The 24,421-nt window shown below is 45.0% G+C and overlaps 1 protein-coding gene across 1 annotated transcript in view; it reads right to left on the bottom strand.

Moving 5' to 3' along the window:
• Positions 1 to 24,421, bottom strand: part of KNTC1 (kinetochore associated 1) — a 227,099-nt gene that overhangs the window by 189,504 nt on the left and 13,174 nt on the right. The window contains exons 3-6 of the mRNA XM_083151336.1: positions 18,025 to 18,145; positions 16,633 to 16,748; positions 3,745 to 3,823; positions 175 to 252 (exon numbers count right to left, since the gene is read on the bottom strand). Of these exons, the coding sequence (XP_083007462.1) occupies positions 175 to 252; positions 3,745 to 3,823; positions 16,633 to 16,748; positions 18,025 to 18,145 (394 nt within the window). The remainder of the gene's footprint in view (positions 1 to 174; positions 253 to 3,744; positions 3,824 to 16,632; positions 16,749 to 18,024; positions 18,146 to 24,421) is intronic.

Here is a 24,421-nt window from a genome sequence, read left to right as displayed (position 1 = left end):
AGTGTGTTTTTACCCCAACCCCCCCCCCCCACCACCACCATCAATACAAGAAGCTCAACAGGAAAATACAACCATTTGAAACATAGAATGAAACTAGCTTATAAGAGTTACACTTGATTTGTTAGCAGAGAATGCTTAAGTTAAATAAAAAAGGCTAAGTATATTCACCCATACCATCATTTATCCTTGCAAGAAGAAAATACATGATACAGTGAAGTCCGCCATTTGTCAAAAGGAACATATGGTAAACACCTAAAGGAAACAATACATTTGTTAAATGTAAACCTCTTGATAGTACTGTAGGTACTAATGTTTTACGAGTTACTATACTTCAAGATGCATTTTCTGGCTGTATCGTTTATGTTGTTTACCAAAGTAAATGTATCACTAAGACAAGGGCATTCCAGAAATCAAATATATGAAGCGTAAAGTACCGTACTATATAATATACCATAGAAACATGATTTTGTGAAAAAACATTTAGCATGACAAGATGATCATTTAATTCTTATGTATTCATGTACTTTACAAAAACTGGTTATATGGTCATCATGACAGACAAGAATATCTATGTTGGTCAAGGCAGGCATTTATGTGTGTACTATGCGCTCATAGCTAGCTATGCTGGATAACAGTCAGGCATTTGTAGTAAATGGTAGGCACTTGCATTTGTAGTAAATGGTAGGCACTTCGACTTCTGCTACACTATGTTGTGTTGCAAGAGAAAACTTGGTGTACCAAATTACCCCTTAAAAGAGTATGGAGAACTGCTTGCTCATAGATGCTGCAAAATGTCACAGTTGGACACTTTTCATATAATATGCCACTTTTCATTTAATCACAACTAGTAATTAATAGCATAAACAACATAAAAGCAACTTAAAGTATAAAGTTATAGTTATGATATAAACATCTTGAATAAGCTTTTGTCCATTTTGGGGGGTTTTGGGAGCTAATTGCTGATTGTCATTTGTGCCCATATATTACCAGACTTTCATTAAAATCAACCAACTAGTTGACTGAAAGCTGGTCAATCGTACAACAGACTAAAAGCGGAGTACACATGGGGTGATATATTGTTAACGATATACAAAATACGGATATCGTTAACAATATATCAGACATAGGGGGGTATTCAATGTGTCACCGCTATTTCCGACGGGGGAAATAGCGGCGGCTCTCTATTCAATGCTGTCTTTAGCGACAGCATTGAAGCGGGATCACGGCAGAACGGGCCCGACTTTAGAAGTTGTCGGGCCTGTTCTGCCGATAACGGCAGTGGATTGTCGCGATCCCGGCCGCAGATCGACAATCCACGGCCGTTTTGTGCCGATCGGCAGGCGGGACATTGAATCCCGCCTGTTGTTCAGCTGTCGGGCTGACCGCAAACGGGCCAGGATCACGGCTGTCGGCAGGGATCGACAGCCGTGATCCTAGATTGAATACCCCCCATAATATATATATCAGCTCAATATGACAATATCATCAGCCACTGAACATTACATGAGCTGCCCCACTCCTTGTCCCCCATGTATTACACCGGCGGTGTGTGGTTCATGTGGTGCTAAAAAAGCACTCTGCGTCTGTGGTCACCATTTTCCTAAAATGGAGCGTAAATGGAAAGGGGTGGAGTTTCATGCCCACTAAACCACAATGTCTGTATCCCCCCTTACAATGCAAGAAAAAAATGTGTATTAATCTAAAAAGTATAGTGTATTGTGAGGTTCTGCCGATAACGGCAGTGGATTGTCGCGATCCCGGCCGCAGATCGACAATCCACGGCCGTTTTGTGCCGATCGGCAGGCGGGACATTGAATCCCGCCTGTTGTTCAGCTGTCGGGCTGACCGCAAACGGGCCAGGATCACGGCTGTCGGCAGGGATCGACAGCCGTGATCCTAGATTGAATACCCCCCATAATATATATATCAGCTCAATATGACAATATCATCAGCCACTGAACATTACATGAGCTGCCCCACTCCTTGTCCCCCATGTATTACACCGGCGGTGTGTGGTTCATGTGGTGCTAAAAAAGCACTCTGCGTCTGTGGTCACCATTTTCCTAAAATGGAGCGTAAATGGAAAGGGGTGGAGTTTCATGCCCACTAAACCACAATGTCTGTATCCCCCCTTACAATGCAAGAAAAAAATGTGTATTAATCTAAAAAGTATAGTGTATTGTGAGGTGTTTATGTCTATGCTTGTGATTATAGGGATCCTGATGCAAAGATGAACCAGGTTAGGAATTAAACGTTACTCTTTAAATCCACATTTTAAATGTTATACTCGCTTTCAATGCTTAGCTCTATTTTCAAAGCAAATGTACCATTGACTGGTAGGAACAGAGCAATCCAAGCCCTCACCCAGACAGGCCGAAATGCTCAATCCACACCAGATAGTGTGGCGAGCGCAGCAAGCCACCGTGCCCGAAGCGTGGCGAGCCCCGCGGAATACATGTAAAGTAATCCATGTCCGTTCGCCTCGCTGCACTCGCCACACTATCTAATATCAACTCCATGCCGACGTGGATAGTGGGGTATGAAGCGGTCGGAGGACGCGTACCGCCGCTCCGCTCGCCATGCTTCGGGTTGGCGTTGATAGTGGGGGTGGCGTTGACAATGGGGGTGCATTTAACATTGTAAGCACCCATCAGGGTGCTTGTACAATTAAAAATCGCATTGCATGCCGCTATATTGCATGCGATGCAATTGCATAAGATGCACTTCGATCAAAATGGGGGCGCCGTGCTAGGAACCAAGTACCGAAATTATTACTACAGAAGGAGGCAGGATTTGGTTCTATATAAAGTGCAAAATTGGTTATATTCTCCTGGGTGTTCATTACATTCACATATGTACAACAGTCCTTCGTAAAAACTAAATATGAGCAATAAACACTACTCTCTCCAATATTTTCCATAACTCTAAAGAAAGGGCCTCCTGAGAGATATCTTTTACAATATCATCTAGTGTGTACACTCAATATTGTTAACCATTCACGCCCCCTCCCATTTGGTGAACCTGGGGGTAATTTTGACTATATAACCAACAACCTTCAATGGGTCCTGGTGACACCACGGAGCGATATCGTTTACCGATATCATTCAGTGTTTATTGCTCAATATTGTTTGCCTGGGAGTTAAGAGAGAACACTGAAGATATTGAACATCATTCATATCGTCTAGTGTGTTTGGGACTTAATGTAATATCTATCGACTATGGGGTGTATTCAAAGCAGCCAACAAGGGGTTTTTTATGGAGTAGATGGTTTGTTTTAGACTGGGATTTCCGAAAACAAGCCATCCTCGCCGTCTAACCCCCTCGCCGTATTCTATGCTCTGGGCAAATCTTCACTGACAGAGGACAGCGAGGATTCCCCAGAACAGGGAGGTTCTCCATAAATGCTGCAAGCCTGTGGCATATATCGCCGCTTTGACAGCTGAACTCACGGTTTCCACCACACTGAAAAGAACCAGCGTGGGGGAAACGACGAGTGAGGGGGGGGTTGAGTTAAATACTAGCCCGCGAGCTATGATGACAAGCTACCGTCATAGCTTGCCCTTTTCCATTTAATATGCCCCTTTGTGGAACCCAGTATCCAAAATCAACACCATGCAAAGAAATGATTAGCCGATTAGGTCCATCCTGTCATATTTAACCAAGATAGCACACTACCAGTGATAATTAAACAAAAGCATTATTTGCAACAAAAACTTTTTTTAATTTATAGAAAATATCACCAACCTTCATCTGAAGCATCCTTTTCTATAAGCAGCTTATTATATGTTTGTTCATTGCTTTTTCCAACATGCTGTGCCAAAGCCTAAAAGAAAAAGAAAAAATTACGCTACACTGTAAAATCTTTACGAATATAAAATTTGGGTAAATGTACAATGAAATTGTAAAATTAAGAAACTTTCCCAATAGAACATATACTGTACTGGAACCAGTGCAATGTTCAGAAAAGATGCAGAAAAAAAGAAAATAAAGAGAGAGTGTGAGAATAAGGGCATAAAATAAAGAAACAATGACAGAGAGAGAGAGTGAGCAGTTAACAAGTTGGGAGAATGGTTCCAGCCTAAGTAGAGCAAACATGCACCATTGTAAAGTTGGAGTTCCTAGAAAATTTTCATTGCCAATTATACCTGATCACTCTTTATTGTTAGCCTCTATAAGCAAACAACAGCTCATAGGCTGGTACAGAGTGGTGACAATCAATATGATTGCATTTAGTACCTGTACAAAACCGCCTCACTTCCTTCATAATAGTCAAATATTCCAGACTAAACACATTACACCTTTTTTTTTAATATATATATTTTTATTAAAGAGAATCAAGTCATATATGGTACAACGATAGTAACAGTAAATGACAAATCAGTTTTCAACTTAACGAAAGTAGCAAGAAAAGGTTATATACAAAAAAGGCACATGTTATGACATTTCGACCATGGGCAGACAGGCTTCCTTTGTTTAAAAGAAGCAAAGCATAACTTTCTGTAGCAATAGTTTGGCTATCACAAAAATATATGAAACATCCAATGTTAGATCAAAAGGGAGGTTGTCCCCTTTCCAGGGTGGCCATATTATACCACGTTGTGAGAGTCACCGCCTGTCTAATGTTGTTCTTTTCCTGTGCCGTGAGGGATACTATGTACAATAACCAGGTGGCAAAAAAAATTTTGGCCCCGGTTTCCGTGTCTAATAGGCATTCAATCCAGTCCATCTGGAAGAGGAATATTAGTCTTGGGAGCATAAATTGCAATGATATAGGATTAGAATGAATCCATTGAGAGAGGATGTTTTTTTTAGTGGTTGCCGCAATTTTTGCTAACAGGCACCTAGTACCCCTGGGGAGAGATGAGGGTGTATCCGCATCATGGATATTCCATAACGCCCAGGAGGGAGTTATGTTAAAAGATATTTTTAATGTGTGGTTGATATACTGCTGTACATCATGCCAAAAGGCTTGCACTGTGGGACATGCCCACAAGCAGTGGTAGATGTCAGCTTCTGGGGACAGGCATTTAAAGCAATTGGAGTCATCCGATATTCCCATCAAAAAGCGGTGTTTAGGTGTGTAATAAGCCCAATGTAGGATTTTGAAATGCATCTCCGCATAAGATGATGAGGTAAGTAATTTGTTTAAAGAAATTGTGGCTTTTATGATGGTATCTATTGGTATATCAGGAAAAGCCTCGTTCCAGTGTGTCAGTCCTTTTTTGACCTTGGAAAGGTCCAAAGTGGGGCGAATATGGTTATGCAATGCTGAGGTGGGTATTGGTGCTCCTTTTCTTTAAACTATCATCAGGTCAAACGCTCTGTCTGTTCCTCCTTAATATAGTTTTTGTAAACTTTTTGTTATATAGCTTCTGACCTGAAAGTAGGCAAACAGGGGGAATTGTATCTGAGGAAAGTTTTCTTTCAGTTGTGCAAGGGTAAGAGGAGTGGTATAATCTTCGCCCAGAAACTGGAATATCGACCTAAGTCCCTGTAGATGCCAGGTAAAGAATATAGGGTCCGGGTTCCCATCTTGAAAATCGTGGTTATGGATCAGTGGTGTATGAAGGGATACTGTGAGTGGCAAACGGAGTCGTTTTCGTGTGATGCGCCAGGCTCTGTATGGTGAATGGAGTAAGGGATTGTCTCTGACGTGTTGTGGCAGACGTGGGCGGTATGTACAGTAAAGCGTCTAGAGTGCATTCTTGGAGAAAAGACTGATCTAGTGCTCTGTGTGTGTAATTATTTCACATTACACCTTTTAATAATGAACATTTTATTGTGAACATCTTTTTCATTGTCTATTTTATCTTCTAAGTAGCTGGATGTTGCTAAATGCATAGAAAATAGGGGGAAATCAAGTCACAGGAAAGCAATAACCAAGGGCCAGAGACAAACAAGTTAAGTCTTGAGAAAGGATTATTTTTTTCTTTTTCATCCTTCTGATTTGGGGATTGGGCCAAAGAATGTGTGTTGTGTGTGTGTGTGTGTGTGTGTGTGTGTGTGTGTGTGTGTGTGTGGGGGGGGGGGGGGGGGGGAATGAGGGTAATCGTAAATATTAACATGTTATATAAAGTAGAGGCTATTGTTGTGATGGCTCTGCTGGTGTATATGCTGTTATCTTTTTTGAAATAAATAAAGACTCAAAAAAAATAGTCTTGAGAAAGGAGATGCCTTGTCACATGTAATTTACTTTGTCAGTGCACTCATCTGTAGCAATATGATGCCAGATGAAGCAATTTACTAAGCTCCTAGAGCAGAAAAGTCTCCTCCACCTTTTATAAAAAACACATCCATACATCCACATATACCCCTTTCACATATCAAATGCTGGGTCACACCCTGGTAAGCATGGGGAGCAACCCAGCATTTGCGAGGTGGAGATACACACAAAGAATCTGTAAGAAGCCGGATCGCTGACCTCATCTGGGAGGGGGGAGGACCCGGGTTACCCCTTCAAACTGCACAGCAACCCAGGTCTAACCCGAGATTAATTCTTCTTTTAACCGGGGTCAGATTACCGGGTTGCCTTGCCCCCGGGATTTTTCAAAAGACCCTTTTACACCGCACAGTGGGGTAAGGTGTTAAGATCCATTTTCAATTTGCAGGACTTGGAGTGGATGCCACACTAGACACTTCCTTTATATTCCATTTTACCCAGATCCCAAATTATTGGAGTTCAGAGCTTTGCTGCGTTTGTGATGTTCCATAGTCAGATATGAAATGGATCAAGGGAGAATATATATATTTTTTTTAAGGGACAAGCCTATTTGAAATGCCATCACGATATTGATTCAATGGGCCACAGTAGCAACAGAGGAGGAGGTTGTCTGGAGCTGATGTACAGTGCAGCAGGCACGTCTGCTTTTAGTGTATTCCAAAAGACATTGCAGAGCAACAGCAGCTTGGTGCTATTGACCGGGTGTCCAGAGAGGAATACCTTACAGGATAAAGCTGTGAGTATTCAGGTGTTGTTCGGTAGGAATGAGAGTTTGAGCAAGCAGAAGACAACGTGAATGAAATCTCTTGGGAAGAAAATATATTTTCAGCTCGCTTTATGGTTTAAAATGCCCAGGTTTGCTTGCTTCCTTTCTATTAAATAATCTCTTTGATTACAGAAATGAATCCTTTGTGTACCAACAGCTCTGTGAGAGATGTGCAAAATATCTGCTACAAAATGCGTGTAAATTAAAATAAAAAATGTTTTGCAAAAAAAAATATATAGGAATTTAATACCTACCGGTAATTCCTTTTCACGTAGTCCTTATGGGATACTGGGAATCGTCTTAAGACATTGGGTATTAGAGGGTATCCGCAGGAGACAGGCACATCTATAACTTTGAACTGGGTGTACTTGCTCCTCCCCTCTGACTCCCCACCCCCGAACCAGTTAAGGTAAAACTGTGACCGAAGGAGGATGAATTTATGAGAGGAATGATATATGTCACTTATGTATAACTACATATGTGAGAAATTGTGGTGAGTTTTATACCAGCACACCCGCATTCAACCAAAATATAACAAACTGAACAATGAGGCCACCAAAAACCAGGTGGACTTCTGTAACAGATTAATATCTGCAGCGAGACCCCGCACTAAGCGGGCGCCCAGTATCCCCTAAGGACTACGCCAAAAGGAATTACCAGTAGGTATTAAATTCCTATTTTCACTAACGTCCTATGGGATACTGGGAATTGTCTTAAGACATTTGGGATGTCCCAAAGCTTCCGGAAGGGGCGGGTACGTGCGGAGATCGCTACAGTACTGCCTACCGAAACTGGGTATCCTCTTTGGCCAGGGCGTCAAATTTGTAAAATCTTACAAAAGTATGCTGACCCGACCAAATTGCAGCTCTACAGAGCTGTAAGGCCGAAACACCACGAGCAGCCGCCCAGGATGCGCCTATAGACCTAGTGGAGTGCGCCTTCAGTCCTGAAGGCGCAGGCAAACCTGCCACTACATAAACCTGTTGTGCCGTTGCCCGAGTCCACCGAGCAATGGACTGTTTTAATGCAGGACGACCCTTCTTCTGTGCATCATATAGCACAAAAAAGACAGTCCGTCTTTCTAATTCTTGTCATCCTCTGTACATAGATACGCAGAGCGCGCACCACATCTAAGGACACCGGGATAGCCGGTGAATTAGAGGCAGAAGGAACCACAAGGGATTGATTTAGATGAAAAGCAGAGATCACCTTAGGCAGGAACAGCAGGTTAGTCTTAGCTCCGCTCTGTCCTCATGAAAGATCAAGTAGGGACTCTTACAATACAGAGCCCCTAGCTCAGATACTCTAGGAGCGGAGGCCAACGCCAAAAGTACCACCATCTTCCAGGTGAGGTACTTCAATTCCACCGATGTCAAAGGTTCAAACCATGACGACTGTAGGAAAGTCAGAACCATGTCCAGACTCCACGGCGGTGTAAGTGGAACAAAAGGAGGCTGAATATGAAGTCCTCCTTGGAGAAAGGTCTGTACCGCTGGTAAACCAGCCAATTTCTTCTAAAAGAAGACTCACCGGGCCGAAATCTGGGCCTGTAAGATCCTAAACGTAAGCCCAAATCCAAGCCCGCCTGCAGAAATCTAAGGAACCTATTTAGGTTAAATTCTGCTGGTGGGAAACCTTTCTCCTCACACCAACCTACATATTTCCTCCAAATATGGTGGTAGTGGGCCCCAGTCACTGGCTTCCTGGCCTGAGTCATCGTGGATATGACTGATGTATGAAGCTAGAGTCTGCCGCTCAATCTCCAGGCCGTTAAACGAAGCCGCCCGAAGTCCTGGTAGACGCTTTCTGGTCCTGCTCTGAGCAAGCCCCGCCCGCTATAATGGCACTGGGCTTATCCTAATATTTATACTAGCGCTGGCTGTCAATATTGCCCGCCTGAACAGTGCTATTTATGGGAACTACCTTGGTGGTCCAGTTGTTGTCTCTAGCATCCAGTCTGTGACAGGGAGACTGCGCAGCCCCTGTGCAGGGACGCCGCATCTGCCGCCACCATCTTGCCGCACAGTGAACCGGGGTACCCCACTGTGGGGAGCCCGGTTTTTACGCACCACTGACGTCTTTGGACTGAGTCAGGAGTGTGCGGCATGCTGGGGGGGTGTAACGCTGCAGCGCAATGCCCGCGATGACAAGCACCCACTCAGGACAGTGGTCCTGCAGCAGGGACAGCTCGGTACCTCAAGAGGCCTGCAACTTAACCCTTCTCACTGACTTCCCACGAAGCAGGAATGCTGTGAAATCCAACACAGCAAACCCAAAATAATAAAGGAAAGTAAACTGAAGACAAACTCTCTGGAGCTTAGTATTAGGACCCACCAGAAATGAGGTCACCATGAAGCTGGTTGGTGGGCAAATATTTCTTGGCCAATGAATATACCAAGAACCTCTATTATTGATTGATTTGATTAATAATATGGAGTGTGCATCTGCACCACATGTTTTTATTTGCAGAACTACAAGTCCCAGCATGATAGCACCTCATGTAAATCGGGTGTGCATTCTAAGATTTCCCCCCCATAACTCTCTGGAGCTCCAGCAATGTGCATCCTCTCCTGAGGGCACATTTTTGTAAACTGGTTTGTGGGCGGGGAGGAGCCAGTACGCCCAGTTCAAAGTTATAGATGTGCCTGTCTCCTACGGATACCCTCTAATACCCAATGTCTTAAGATGATTCCCAGTATCCCATAGGATGTTAGTGAAAATATATATATATATATATATATATAGCTAGCGTGTGGTGGACCGGCACTCCCACAATCAATTCATCAGTGCTGCGTGCCTTTGCCAGAATACAATACCAAGCAGGGATCCCCACAGGGATCAAGCACGTCACTGCAGCAATTTCTTGTGAAGAAAAGATGTTTATTGAGCCTCGACGGGCCGTTTCGGGGTACAACCCCTTCCTCAAGAGACTTCAAACAGGTACAAATATCACCACAATGTAACACATTTAAATACCTTCACATTGCCGCCAAAACACCTTCAGCCACGCCAGACAGTCTGGGGGGGATCCCTGCTTGGTATATATATATATATATATATATATATATATATATATATATATATATATATATATATATACACACACATACATACAGGTTGAGTATCCCGTATCCGTGCATCTCTTATCCAAATTATTCCAAAAACCGTGGTTTTTGGAATCATTCGAATTTTTTTTTTTTTTTTTAACCCCCCTAACCCTCTTTTCATACTTACCAAGTCCCAGGGCGTCCACAGCAGGCCTCCGGCATCTTCTCCGGGTCTCCAGCGGTCCCAGGAATGCATTGCGCGAGTGTGCGTCGGTGACGTCACCAACCAGCTTCATGGTGACCTCATACTAAGCTCCAGAGAGTTTGTCTTCAGTTTACTTTCCTTTATTATTTTGGGTTTGCTGTGTTGGATTTCACAGCATTCCTGCTTCGTGGGAAGTCAGTGAGAAGGGTTAAGTTGCAGGCCTCTTGAGGTACCGAGCTGGCAAGATGGCGGCGGCAGACCCGGAGAAGATGCCGGAGGCCTGCTGTGGACGCCGAGGGACCACCGGACATCATCAGGGGACAGGTAAGTATGGCTAAAACAATTTATTCCAAAAACCGGAAAATTCCCCTATCCGGAATGCTCGTGGTCCCGAGCATTTCGGATAGGGGATACTCAACCTGTATATATATATATATATATATATATATATATATATATATATATATATATATATATATTATCCTTTTCCACATAGGCTTCAATACATAAGTCATGCAGGGGACTGGGGTGGGTGTAGATGTATGAAGCAGGGATAAGGGGGAAGTGATAAAGTGAAGTAAGAGGGAAAAGGGGAACATTGACACCAGTGCACAGGTGTAGATTTTGTTACACAATAGAGTATTTAATAATGTAGTATTAGATATCCACTCTTATGGATTATATAGTAAGGAGATTCTTACACAATAACTGTAGTGGAGGTGCACCCCAGAGAGTCAAATAAGTATGGTTGAGTGGGAGAAAAAGCTTCTTTGTTGGGGCACTGTTGTTTTGAAAAAATTACATAGAATTAAACAATATATGGTATAATATAAATGGCTTACACACTAAAGGTGCCCATACACTGAGCAGATTTGGGCCAATTGGGACCAATCGGGCCATGAAATAAGCCCAAATTGGCCCGGTTTTCTCCTCAGGTCCGATGAGCAGTCCCGTGTGCATCGGACCCAAGCAGGTGGTTGGACCTGCGGGCCGTCTGACCACCTGTTCTGGGACCTCCGACGTGTGCATCGGGGGGCGTACTGCGGGCTACGGGCAGTGGAGTCAGGCAGCAGCGGCTGGGAAGCAACGCAGGGCATGCAGCGGGGTTCTAACTCCATGCGGCGCTGGTCAGCGGGTCTGGCGGATGGGAACTGAGTGAATATCGCTATTCGCCGATCGACGGCGCGGTAAGCTCTGCTGAATTTGAAAACACATCTCAGCCAATCAGCGTCCGGCCAGTGTTTTCAAAGTCAGCAGCATCGCCCAGCCAATAGCGCTACTCACTCAGTTCCCATCCGCCAGACCCGCTGCCCAGCGCCGCAGAGGGACCCCACCGTAGAGGGATTTCACCGTCCGGCAGGAGCCGGAGTGTGTGAAACCGGCCTCAGGCTACCTCTGGCGAGCACATGGAGGGCTGTGCGGACCCCCAAAAGAAATGCCACCCCACACCATTACTGACCCACTGCCAAACCGGTCACACTGGAGGATGTTGCAGGCAGAATAACATTCTCCTTGGCGCCTCCAGACTGACACATCTGTCACGTGCTCAGTGTGAACCTGCTTTCATCTGAAGAGCACAGGGCGCCAGTGGCGAATTTGCCAATCTTGGTGTTCTCTGGCAAATGCCAAACGTCCTGCACGGTGTTGGGCTGTAAGCACAACCCCCACCTGTGGACGTCGGGCCCTCATACCACCCTCATGGAGTATGTATCTGAACATTTGAGTTGACACATGCACATTTGTGGCCTGCTGGAGGTCATTTTGCAGGGCTCTGGCAGTGCTCATCCTGTTCCTCCTTGCACAAAGGCGGAGGTAGCAGTCCTGCTGCTGGGTTGTTGCCCTCCTACGGCCTCCTCCACGTCTCCTGATGTACTGGCCTGTTTCCTGGTAGTGTCTCCATTCTCTGGACACTACGCTGACAGACACAGCAAACCTTCTTGCCACAGCTCGCATTGATATGCCATCCTGGATGAGCTGCACTACCTGAGCCTTTTGTGTGGGTTGTAGACTTCGTCTCATGCTACCACTAGAGCGAAAGCACCGCCAGCTTTCAAAAGTGACCAAAACATCAGACAGAAAGCATCTGAGAAGTGATCTGTCGTCACCACCTGTAGAACAACTTCTTTATTGGGGGGTGTCTTGCCAATTGCCTATAAATTTCCACCTGTTGTCTATTCCATTTTGTTGCTTCCTAAGTGGACAGTTTGATTTCACAGAAGTGTGATTGACTTGGAGTTACATTGTGTAGTTTAAGTGTTCCCTTTACTTTTTTGAGCAGTGTAGTAACAGAGACATATGTATGATATATATCACCATACGAATGATAATATTGCCTGGACAGGGAAAAATACACACGTGTCCAATAAGACAGTCAATATGTGATGGCGAGACTAGTAATGTGTTATTTCACAAATCTTAATTTAAAAAAAAAAATTCTTTAAGGCAAAACAAAATGCCTGTGGAGGAAAGCATCAATATTTCAAAATGAAATGTGCAACGTATATTTTATCGACCGTGAAACATAATGTCTGGTTCTGATTCTCACTACATGATTTGTCCCCTCCTAACAGAGGATACAATATTAAATGCTCTCAATCACAATTTAGTAGATTCTTAGAGCAATATGTATGTTTTCTATAAATTTCTAAGCAATTAGTCAGCGAAAATATGAGCGGATAATCATAGAAATGATGGTGAGATTTAATACCCTTTAGAATGTAAGCTCTTACGAGCAGGGACATCTTACTTCATGTGCTTATCCTTTCTGATTCAATAGTCTTTAACTGCACCAAATCATGCTGTTTGCTGCCACCTTGATACTTATGTTGCAGTAATCGGCTGATGTTCCTATAATCATTTACCCTGTATGGTCTTCAACTGTAAGTCACTGATTTACTGTTTTGATTATGTGTACTCTGTAATTGGGCGCTGCGGAACCCTTGTGGAGCCATATAAATAAAAGATAATAATAATATGCACCCTAATAATCTGCAGCCTTGGGTACTTGTGTATTTTGGCGGCGCCCCCGATGTCCGTCGTACGACGAACAGATCGCATCGCATCGCATGCCATGCACCCGATGGCATGCGATGCGATGCGACGCGATTTTGACCCCCTATACGACCAAAAATTGTATAAGCACCCTAAAGGGTGCTTTTGAGCACCCAAATGGGTGCTTACAATGTTAAATGCACCCCCACGCCACCCCCCGCTATAAACGTGAACCCGAAGCGTGGCGAGCGCAGCGAGCCCGCGAGGGGCGGCGGTACGCGTCCTACGACCTTTTCATACCCCCACTATCCACGTCGGCGTGGAGTTGAGAATAGAATAGTGTGGCGAGCGCAGCGAGCCACCGAGCCCGAAGCGTGGCGAGCGCAGCGAGCCCCGCGAGGGGACGCGGATACCTTCACAGTTATACGCGTCCCCTCGCGGGCTTCACAGGTGTCCGTGGCGACGCGGACACCTGTGAAGCCCGCGAGGGGACGCGTTTACCTGTGAAGGTATCCGCGTCCCCTCGCGGGGCTCGCTGCGCTCGCCACGCTTCGGGCACGGTGGCTCGCTGCGCTCGCCACACTATTCTATTCTCAACTCCACGCCGACGTGGATAGTGGGGGTATGAAAAGGTCGTAGGACGCGTACCGCCGCCCCTCGCGGGCTCGCTGCGCTCGCCACGCTTCGGGTTCACGTTTATAGCGGGGGGTGGCGTGGGGGTGCATTTAACATTGTAAGCACCCATTTGGGTGCTTAACATTGTATAAGCACCCATTAGGGTGCTTATACAATGTTTAATCGCATCGCATCGCATCGTATGGCATCGTATGCCATGTACAATGGCATACAATTTCAAAATTGTATGCCATCGTGCACTATCGTACGATATCGCGTCGCATCGCATACCATCGTATGTGTTATGGTATGCGATGCGATGGGCGCCGCCAAAATACACAAGTACCCAGCCTTGTATGATATCAGAGTATTTCTGAATACAGTATGTTTTACACAGCAGGTAAGTATCACTGGGTATCGGTGTGACTAGTTCAGGATATGCGCAGTAATCTCCCCTAGGGCCAGTAAGAGTTTCAGGGGGAAAAAAAGTCTCCTTGAATTGTCTTGGCTAGACTGCTACTGTCCGCTTTTTATACCATATGCACAAAGTGGCTGTAGGCTTTCTAGAGTGGTCACCCCCTCCGTTACTCACCAAGACCAGTACATGCCAGCTACCATAACACCATAATGGTCTTGGAAATATGGTGGGTGAGTAAATCTAATTTTGCATAGACTTCAAGGATATAAAAGGAAAAGAGCATCTGCTGCCCGATCACACTAGCGTCACCTTGAGCAGATGATTCCAGCGCAGAGTGAAACCCTAATTTGGCCTGAATGGCCTCAGTTTGGAAGTATATACAAATAAATAATGATGTGGTAAGTAAAGAGACAGTCACCTGTCAGTAATGAGTGCGCAAGTGTATGCATAGGTAAGGGTGAGCAGCATACAGTCGGTGGTGAGACCGTTGAAGTATAGATGAAGTCAGAGGACTTGAGCGTTTACCTGGGTGCTGTGCTGCGGTATCAGATGCTTGTAGAAAAGGGATTAGCGAGGGTGAAGGGAAGATAGAAAGGTATCTTAGCTGATAAGAGGATACTCAGTGTGTGTCTCTGCTGTGAAGTTGCTGATGCAGGGTCCGCCGTTCACGGCAGGAACTGCTTACAGAGACGATCGTTTTGCAGTTTAGCTTCCATGTACACGGAGTAAGCCCAAACACCCACACAGGAATTTTACCACCCACAGAATCCCTGCACCTGCCACTGCCCCACCCACCCCACCCTCACCAACCCACAACACCCATGCAACCACTTGTGTAAACACTGCCCCTTCCCCACCCCGCCCCCCTCCCACGACCCCATCCCTCCAACACCGGCGGCAACGCCACCCCCGCACCCTCCCCCGCAGCTCTATCACCCGCACCACTACCAGATACCATTTCCTACCCGTGGCAACCCCGCACCTGCTACTCCCCCACCCGTGGTACTAATGCACCCACCCAGGGCACCCCTCAATCCCCAGTACCCCTGCTGTGGCAACATCGCACCTACCCATCCCTCACCCGCAGTATGCACACACCCTCCCCTCCCTCCCCCACCCACACTACCCCTGGCGGAGCTCCTTACGACGGTGTGAAGAGCGCCCCTGTGGGGCGCCATGAATCACCTAGTATTGGGTCTATTTTTCCCTGACCAGGCAATGGTATCATTTCTATAATGATACATATTATACATACGTCTCTGTTACTATGTTTCAGCCTTAGGACTTGGATCTGATTTATGTGCTTATGAATAACCTGCTTACAGCCCAAAAACAGTGTATCTATCTGATGGTATACTAGGCTAACTTGCCCTACTGTGAACGGTCACTAGACAACTCACAGACCCAGGCTACAGTGTACTGTTTTTGACACTCACATCAGTGTGATTACATTGGAAATCCAACACTTTGGAAATCCATTATTCACGTTATTGTATGTTAGTATTTTGATATGTTTATGTATATATATGTGTGTGTATGTGCCTGTAACGATTTCAATTGATTAATATTAAAAGTTATGGCTTAATCTCCTCAAAGGGACTATGTTCGACTAGTTTTTTGCCTTGCAACTTACCTGAATCTGAGACAGTATAAACACTTTGGATACACATCTTTTCATAGAATTGGTTAATTCTGTTATTTTTTCAAAACAAGAGAGTGCCCCAACAAAAAAGAGAGTGCTTTTACTCCCACCCAACCAGAAGTGATAAAGTGCCTGGTACTTTATCACCGGCCAATGAGCTCCTAAATGTTCCTTTTAAAAACCCAGCTTGTAATTTACCAGTCAGGAGCTGATTGGCCGGTGATCAAGTACCAGGCACTTTATCACTTCTCCTCCCTTATCAGTGCTTCAAACAGATTCGGCATGAAAAGCCGGCGGTCGGGATCCCGGCGTTTAAAATCCCGAACGCCGAAATCCCGACAAGGGGGGACGTGGATCGCCCCCACTTGCGGGCTCGCTGCGCTCGCCACGCAGCGGGCCCGGTGATCCGCTACGCTCGGCACACTAATTATATTCTCCCTCCGAGGATGTCATGGACAACCACGGGGGGAGAAGGTGTCGGGATTCCGGCGTTCGGGAATCGGGCGTCGGGATTTTGAACGCCGGGATCCCGACCGACGGGATTTAAACTGCATCCCCATCAAACATCTACCCCTCAGACTTTTGAGGAAAACCATCAAATATAAGCCTTTTTGTTTTTGTGGTAAAAAAAATATATACCATTGGGAAAACAAAAGTACATAAAATAGAAGTAAAATGATAGCTGTTCCTATTCAAGTACAATTTGTAAAATAATTAAATACACTTACCTTAGTCATAAGGATCTGTCTAGTCAGCACATGAATGAGATGAACATTGCCATTTTTTTCTCCAACCAGCATAAACTGGCCTTCATGGCACAGGCCAACAACATCTACTTCAGTATCTATAAAAGTTTAAATAATGGATAATAATAATAAAATAATATATAAATATATATAAATGATGTCAAGGGGGGGGGGGGGCGGGAACGGAGTTGGCGTGGGTGAGGGACGGGGTCTGTGGGCATGCTGTGGATTGGGGAGAGGCCGGTGTGCCATGGGTATATATATATATTCCAATGTATGAATCACACTCTCCTCTACTGAAATGTCGACTGCCGGGGTGTCAGCTCAAGTATCCCAGATCAATCCAGTATAGATTTAAAAGAAATATGAGGACACTCACCGGTCTTCTGTTGAAATATCAGACTTTTTAATCCATTTTCATTCAATCAACATAAAGTGCAATGTGCATGACAGTGGGCCATGGGCCAACGTTTCAGTTCGCCTCCGGACCTTTCTCAAGGCCCCACTATTGCCTCCTAAAGTGCACTTTAGGAGGCAATAGTGGTGGCCTTGAGAAAGGTCCGGAGGCAGACCGAAACATTGGCCCATGGCCCACTGTCAGGTACATTGCACTTTATGTTGATTGAATGAAAATGGATTAAAAAGCCTGATATGTAAACAGAAGACCAGTGAGTGTCCTCATATTTCGCTAAAATATATATATATATATATATATATATATATATATATATATATATATATATATATATAATGCAGGGGTCTGGCACTGTGAGCCACCTCTTAGCATACTGGATAAGCCTGGCCCGGGTGCTCGTTCATCCAGAGTGGAGCTCTGGTACATGCAAATCTTGGGTAAAGAAAACGTCACTCCAGGCACTTTGAAAGTGTAAAAGACTTTATGCGTCTGTGTTGCCAACGGCGTTTCCAGCCTGTTGCTCGTCTTCAGACGAGCAACAGGCTCGAAACGCCGTTGGCAACACAGATATATATATATATATATATTAATTAATAATATTATATATATATATATATAGCAAGTTCGTGGGGCGGCACTCGCTTCAATAAAGACACTTCACAAGTGGAGTTTAAAGGTCTACGTTTCGGAGCTAGTTAATCACACTCCATCATCAGGACATACCATACGTATGTCCTGATGACGGAGTGTGATTAAATAGCTCTGACCTTTAAACTCCACTTGTGAAGTGTCTTTATTGAAGCGAGTGCCGCCACACGAACTTGCTGTATTTGGAATCCTGCTGAAAACCAGGGGAAGGCAACGCTGCAGCTGCCACTGATAAGGTGTGCTGGCCTATACGGGTGAAATTATATATATGTCTACCAATCAGTCACTTTGCCCCAAAGGTGTAGACATACCAAATTGTAGCTGAAGCTGCATAGACTGGCAAATGCTATCAAGAAGACAAACCGATTTGTCTGCAACAATAATACATCCTTCCGTTGAGTTGCAGGCAAAGAGTTTTGGATTAAATAATACCTGTAAAAACAAACAAAACAAAGGTTACAATTTAATCTAAAATGTTGTTATAAAGAAAACATGTTACAACAGTGGTTCTCAAACTGTGGGTCCTGACCCCAAAGTGGGTCCCGACCTTCTCAGCAGGGGGTCACAACTCCATGTTGCTGACCATCAGGCTGATGAGCTTTCTAATCTCAGTCAGTGATTCAAGGAGTCTGAAAAATCTGTTGAATTGTCTGTTATTTTAGACTCCTCCAATCCTTTTGTGCCTCCACAATGCTGGCATGTATGTGCTGTCTGCTGCCTACACATGTGATGTGATGACCTTCTGTAGTAACATGCTGGAGTCCTGTAATTATTTATATTGTCTAATGGGGTCCCAGAGCAAAATAGTTTGAGGATCCCTGTGTTACAAGATTGGCCATAAAACTAAAAAAAATTCTAAATATCAGATTCTTACCTGATAATGTGTTTTCTTCTACTCCACCATGGCAGCCATTACAACATGGGTTCCTCCCCCGTGGGTAGTGACAGGAAAGGGAAAAAAAGACACCATCCCCCTATATTAGGGCGCCTCCTCCTTGGCTCAGTGTCTTTTGACTTTTCCAGCTTAAATAAAACACAGTTAGTACATACCAGCATAATACAACACAATTGGGTCGGGAATATATGCTGCCATGGTGGAGTAGAAAACACATTATCAGGTAAGAATCTGATATTTCTTCTACCTCCCCATGGCAGCCATTACAACATGGGTACTATCCCAGCAGTTACCTCACTTGGGAGGGGAAAAAACCATAGGTTAACAACATAAATTTTTCATATATATACACATATAATTTTTCTTTTTTTTTTTTTTATATTACCGCACTAAGGACCTTCCTACCAAACTTCGCGTCTGCCGAAGATAGGACATCAATCCGATAGTGCCTGGTAAACGTATGGATGGACGACCACCCTGCTGCTTTACACAGATCTACTGCCGAAGCTGATTCTTTCTCAGCCCACGATGCGGCTACTGCCCTAGTAGAATGTGCTTTGAGCCCCATGGGCGGTTCTTTTCCTCTGATCTCATATGCTTTAATTATGCATAACCTGATCCATCTTGCAATTGTGGCCTTTGAGGCCATATGACCCTTGTTTCTTCCACTTGTAAGCACAAATAGATTCTTTGCCTTACGAAAACTCTTGACTCTTTCCGTATAAACAGTCAATGCCCTTACTAGGTCTAGCTTATTTAATCGGTCTTCTTTCTCATTCCCTGGATTCATACATAACGAAGGCAATACTATTTCCTGATTAAGATGAAATTCCGATACTACCTTGGGCAAAAACTTAGGATTTGTACGTAACACGACTTTATCACTAAAAAAATTCAAAAATGGCTCCTCCGCCCATAACGCCTGCAGCTCGGACACCCTCCTTGCTGAGGTAATTGCTACTAAAAAAATAACTTTCCAGGTAAGAAGACTTAGATTAATTTCTTCCAGTGGTTCGAATGGCTCAGCTGCCAACACCCCCAATACTAGATTCAAGTCCCATGGTGCCATTGTTGCCCTGACTCTTGGTCTTATTTTCTTGGCTGCCTGAAAAAAACGGCGTACAAACTTATTGTCAGCAATTCTACGATCCATCATTGCTCCAAGCGCTGCCACCTGTACTTTAAGCGTGTTGACTGCTAGTTTCATTTGTAACCCTTTTTGCAAAAACTCCAAAATAGAAGAAATTTTCTTCGGAATCATTCGATTCTCACGACACCAAAAAATGTATTTCCTCCACACTTTATAATAGGACTTTGAGGTTGAAGCTTTCCTTGCTTTCAGAAGTGTGTTTATAACATTCTTTGAAAAACCTTCACTTCTTAAAGAGTTGACCTCAACCGCCAGGCCGTCAGCCTCCAGGCCTCCGGCTGCGCCTGACGTACTCGGCCTTGTATCAGAAGGTCCGGTGTTGATGGGAGTGTCCATGGTTCGTCTACCGCCATCTGGAGGACTTTGTTGAACCAAGCTCTCCTTGGCCAAAAAGGTAATATTGCCAGAACTTCTGTCTTCTCTCTCTGGATCTTCCTGAGTAATTTTGCAATGATCGGGAAAGGTGGGAACACATATGCCCTTGCCATGTTCCAAGTGGCCGTCAGCGCATCTATCTGTGATGCTTGAGGTTCCTGAAACCTTGAGAAAAAAACTGGAACCTTCCTGTTGGCTGCTGTCGCCATAAGGTCCACTTGTGGGACCCACCACCTGCTTGTTAATGCTGCAAACACTTCGTTGTTGAGCTCCCATTCGCCTGGCTGACATCTTTTCCTGCTCAGCTCGTCCGCGATTTGGTTCTCTTTTCCCGCAAGAAAGACTGCTATGATTGATGGGACTTTGGTTTCTGCCCATTCGAACAACTCTGTTACACCCTTCATAAGTTGACGACTTCTTGTGCCCCCTTGTCGATTGACATAAGACACTACTGACTGGTTGTCGGACCTCACCACAACTTCTTTTCCGACCAGTTCTTCCTGAAAGAACTGACAAGCCAGCACTACCGCCTTCATTTCTCTCAAGTTTGAATGCGCCTCTCGCCAAACTCTTGACCACTCGCCTTGGGCCACCTTTTGTCCGCAGGTCGCCCCCCATCCTGATTGACTGGCGTCCGTAGTCACTATGACTTGTTCGATTGTTGCGAACGACTTGCCTCTCTTTAGGCGGTTCTCGTCCGCCCACCATTCTAGGTCTGACCTTGCGGCCTTTGTTAGGACGATCCTTTGTGAAAGATCCTTGCTCTTTCCGTCCCATTGCGCCAGGAATGCGTTTTGTAATTTCCTTGTGTGCCACCTGGCCCACTGTACTGTATCTAGTGCCGCTGCCATGAGGCCTAGCACTGTCATACAGTCCTTTGATGACACCACCATTCTTTTGGACATTGCTCTTGCCTGGTTCACTATTTTGTTCCTTCTTTCTTCTGTCAGTTTTACTGTCATTCTTTGAGTGTTTATCACCACCCCTAAGTACTTTATTTGTTGAGTCGGAGTCAAATGGCTTTTCTCTCCATTGATTAGCCACCCATGCTCCTTTAGACACTGGATAACTTTTTCTGTGTCCCTTCTCGCCGCTTCTTCCGATTTTGCGACTACCAGAATATCGTCTAGATATGGCCAAAGGGTAACACCTTCTTTCCTTAGTTTTGCTATTACCACTACTAAGACCTTGGAGAAGGTCCTTGGCGACGTGGCCAGGCCGAATGGTAGTGCCGTGAATTGGTAACAAACGCCTTGTATACAGAATCTCAGGAACTTTTGGTGTTTCCAGAAAATGGGGACGTGTAGGTAGGCATCTTTTAAATCTATAGATGTCATATAGTCTCCTTGCCTGAGATCCGGAAGAATTGATCTGATTGACTCCATTTTGAATGGTCTGACTATCACAAATTGGTTTAATTTCCTTAAGTCCAATATGGTTCGAAAACCTCCTGTGGCCTTCTTTACTATAAAGAATCTGGAGAACCACCCGATCTGTCTTTGATCGCTTGGCACAACTTCGACCACCTTTTGTTGTAACATTAGGTCTAAACTTGAGAACAGCGCTTCTCGTTCTTCTTTTTCTCTGGGGACTGGTGATTCCAGAAAACACCTCCCCGGATACTTTGAAAACTCTATTTTGTATCCTGTGTGTGTTATCTCTAACACCCACTGGTCTGTGGTGGTTTGTTGCCAGACCTGGTGAAATTGCAATAGTCTGGCCCCTACCACCGGAGTCCTGGCGTCATTGACTATCCTTCTGGAACGTGGACTTATTGTCCTTTCCTCTTTGGGTCCGAAAATTCATCCTTGAATTCCACGACCCTCTTCTGAATGCTCTCCCCGGCCTATAGGCCCTTGTATCTCTATAGTCTTGCGGCTGAAACCTGCCAAACCTGCCGGTGGTATTCTTTTTTGCCACCTTGTCCTGGGGCAGCCATACTGACTTGCCCCCTGAAATCTTTGTGATTAACTCATCCAGCTGCTTCCCAAACAAGTAGTTCCCTTGGAACGGTAAAGAGATCAATTTGTTTTTTGACTGGACATCAGCTGCCCAAGGCTTCAGCCACAGCGCCCGTCTAACTACAGCTGTAGTTGCTGCTGCCCTGGCCGCTAAACGTATCGAGTCCATGGAAGCCTCGCACATGAACTCAATGGCCAGCTGGATATCCTGGATACTTTTTAGTAAATCAGACCTCCTGATACCGTCCAACAAATCTGCCTCCAATTGGTGGCACCAACCTCTAGCCACTCTTGACGTGACCGCCATAGCAGCTGCCGGTTTTAAGGACGCACCCATCATAAGGTGTTGTTTCCTTAACCCCAATTCTATTTTTCTGTCCATGGGGTCCTTAAAGATATTCGCTTCTTCGAGCGGAAGCGTAGTCTTTTTAGACAGGCGTGCAACTGCTGCATCTACCTTAGGGGATTCATCCCAAGATTGGACCTGATCCTTTTGAAAAGGGTACATTTTCCCTACTTTTAAAGGAACCGTGACCCTTTTGTCAGGCACTTTCCATTCCTCTGCTATCACCTCCTTTAAAGACTGGGATAAAGGAAATGTTTTCCCCTTTTTTTTCTTATCTTTAAATAATAGTTCTTGAAGATTCAAATCCTCTTGTGGGTCTTCTATATTAAGGGCTGTATGGATCAACGTGAGCAAATTGTCCACCATATCTGGATTAAAATCTTCATCAGATTTATCCAACCCTGTATCATCCTCATCGTCAATACTCTGACTTAACATAGGCTCCTTAGCTGGCCCTTCTATTGCATCATCAGAGTCCTCACTTAAGACTGCATGCTTCCTTTTGGCCGTTATTTTAACCAAATCCTCCTTGGTTACAAAGGAACCTGCGAGTGCACTTCTAAGCATCTCCACCAGGCTTGCCATCTGCGCCGGGGGCAGAATCTGAGGCGATTTACATCCATCGCAAATATTGCCCACATGCTTTTCTGGCAGCAAAAGATCACATAAACTGCACTTAGGCACATTGACTTTTTTTGGTTTAGCCTTGGACTCCTTGTCCTTGCTTGACTCTGATCTACAACACAATAAAAATAAAAAATATTTTACCCTCAGAAAAAAATCCCTGCAAGCTATACACCAACAATCACAGGGAAACAGACTTACCCTGACTTTTTAACAGACTGCCGTTTTTCCTCCTCCATGGTATCAGGGGCGCAGCACTAGCAATAACAAAAACCAGAGTGAATCCACCATATGGAAAACACATTTCACTCCTCCTGCATAATGAGTGATCCTACCTGCACCACTTTCCAACACTAGGTAACAGCTGAAAACACAATACACAGCCGCACTTCTCCGCAATAATGCTAACCTATCAACACATAACAGAAAATACATATGAGCCCAGCGCTCCTTTAAGTGGTGCAGTGGAGGGATAGGTAAGCGAAAAAAATATACCGTTGGTGGTATAGTGCTTACCGGCGTCTCCGCGTCCTCGTGCGTTCACACAGAACGCTGTCCCCCGACTTCCGCCACACTCCGGCGGAAGTCGTCACTCTTATGCGCCGCCGCCGCCTGATGACGTCCGCCCGCTTTCCCTATGGATGAACGCAGGCCCGGCGTGACGCGCGCTCCAACCTGCCGATGTGCCACGCCGGGGACGCCGCCGCTTGTAGCTCACCCTGGGGGTCGCATGCAGCACCTGGAGCCGATGCTCCCAGAGGCCAGCTCCACCTCTCCTCCGCTTGCCAGAACGCCGCAGCGGTGGCTTGGGAGATATCTGCACTTCACAGGGTAAGCCCTCACACCTTCACTACCCCGGAAAGGGAAAAAAAGACACTGAGCCAAGGAGGAGGCGCCCTAATATAGGGGGATGGTGTCTTTTTTTCCCTTTCCTGTCACTACCCACGGGGGAGGAACCCATGTTGTAATGGCTGCCATGGGGAGGTAGAAGAAAAACATTTTATTTGCTACAAATAAAGTAAATACCTTTTCAATATGCTTTCATTAAATACATGGATCTTCTTATTTAAGCAAAGATTTTTTAGATTTCTTTGACCCAGGAGGTCACAATCTTTCATTTCAGTAACATGTTGTTATTCAATATGGTGTCTTGTGTAGCAGGGACAGCATACTTCAACATGAGGTAAATGTGGGAGATCCAGTCCAGGACTTACTCTAGCACTATTGCTCCCGCAGGTTCATACAAGATTTTGCCACTAGAGAGGCTGCACTAATGTAAGGTCTTATAAACAGTCCCCAGACAAGATAATGTTGTCTAGACCAGTGGAAACTGCTTAGCAGGGTTTGAGAAGAGCTT

The sequence above is a fragment of the Crinia signifera genome, chromosome 1 (assembly GCF_055691185.1).
Source record: "Crinia signifera chromosome 1, ASM5569118v1, whole genome shotgun sequence".
In the NCBI taxonomy this organism is placed as follows: Eukaryota; Metazoa; Chordata; class Amphibia; order Anura; family Myobatrachidae; genus Crinia; species Crinia signifera.
The sequence above is the reverse complement of the archived record's forward strand: the minus strand, read 5'-3'. Positions and strand labels throughout refer to the sequence as shown.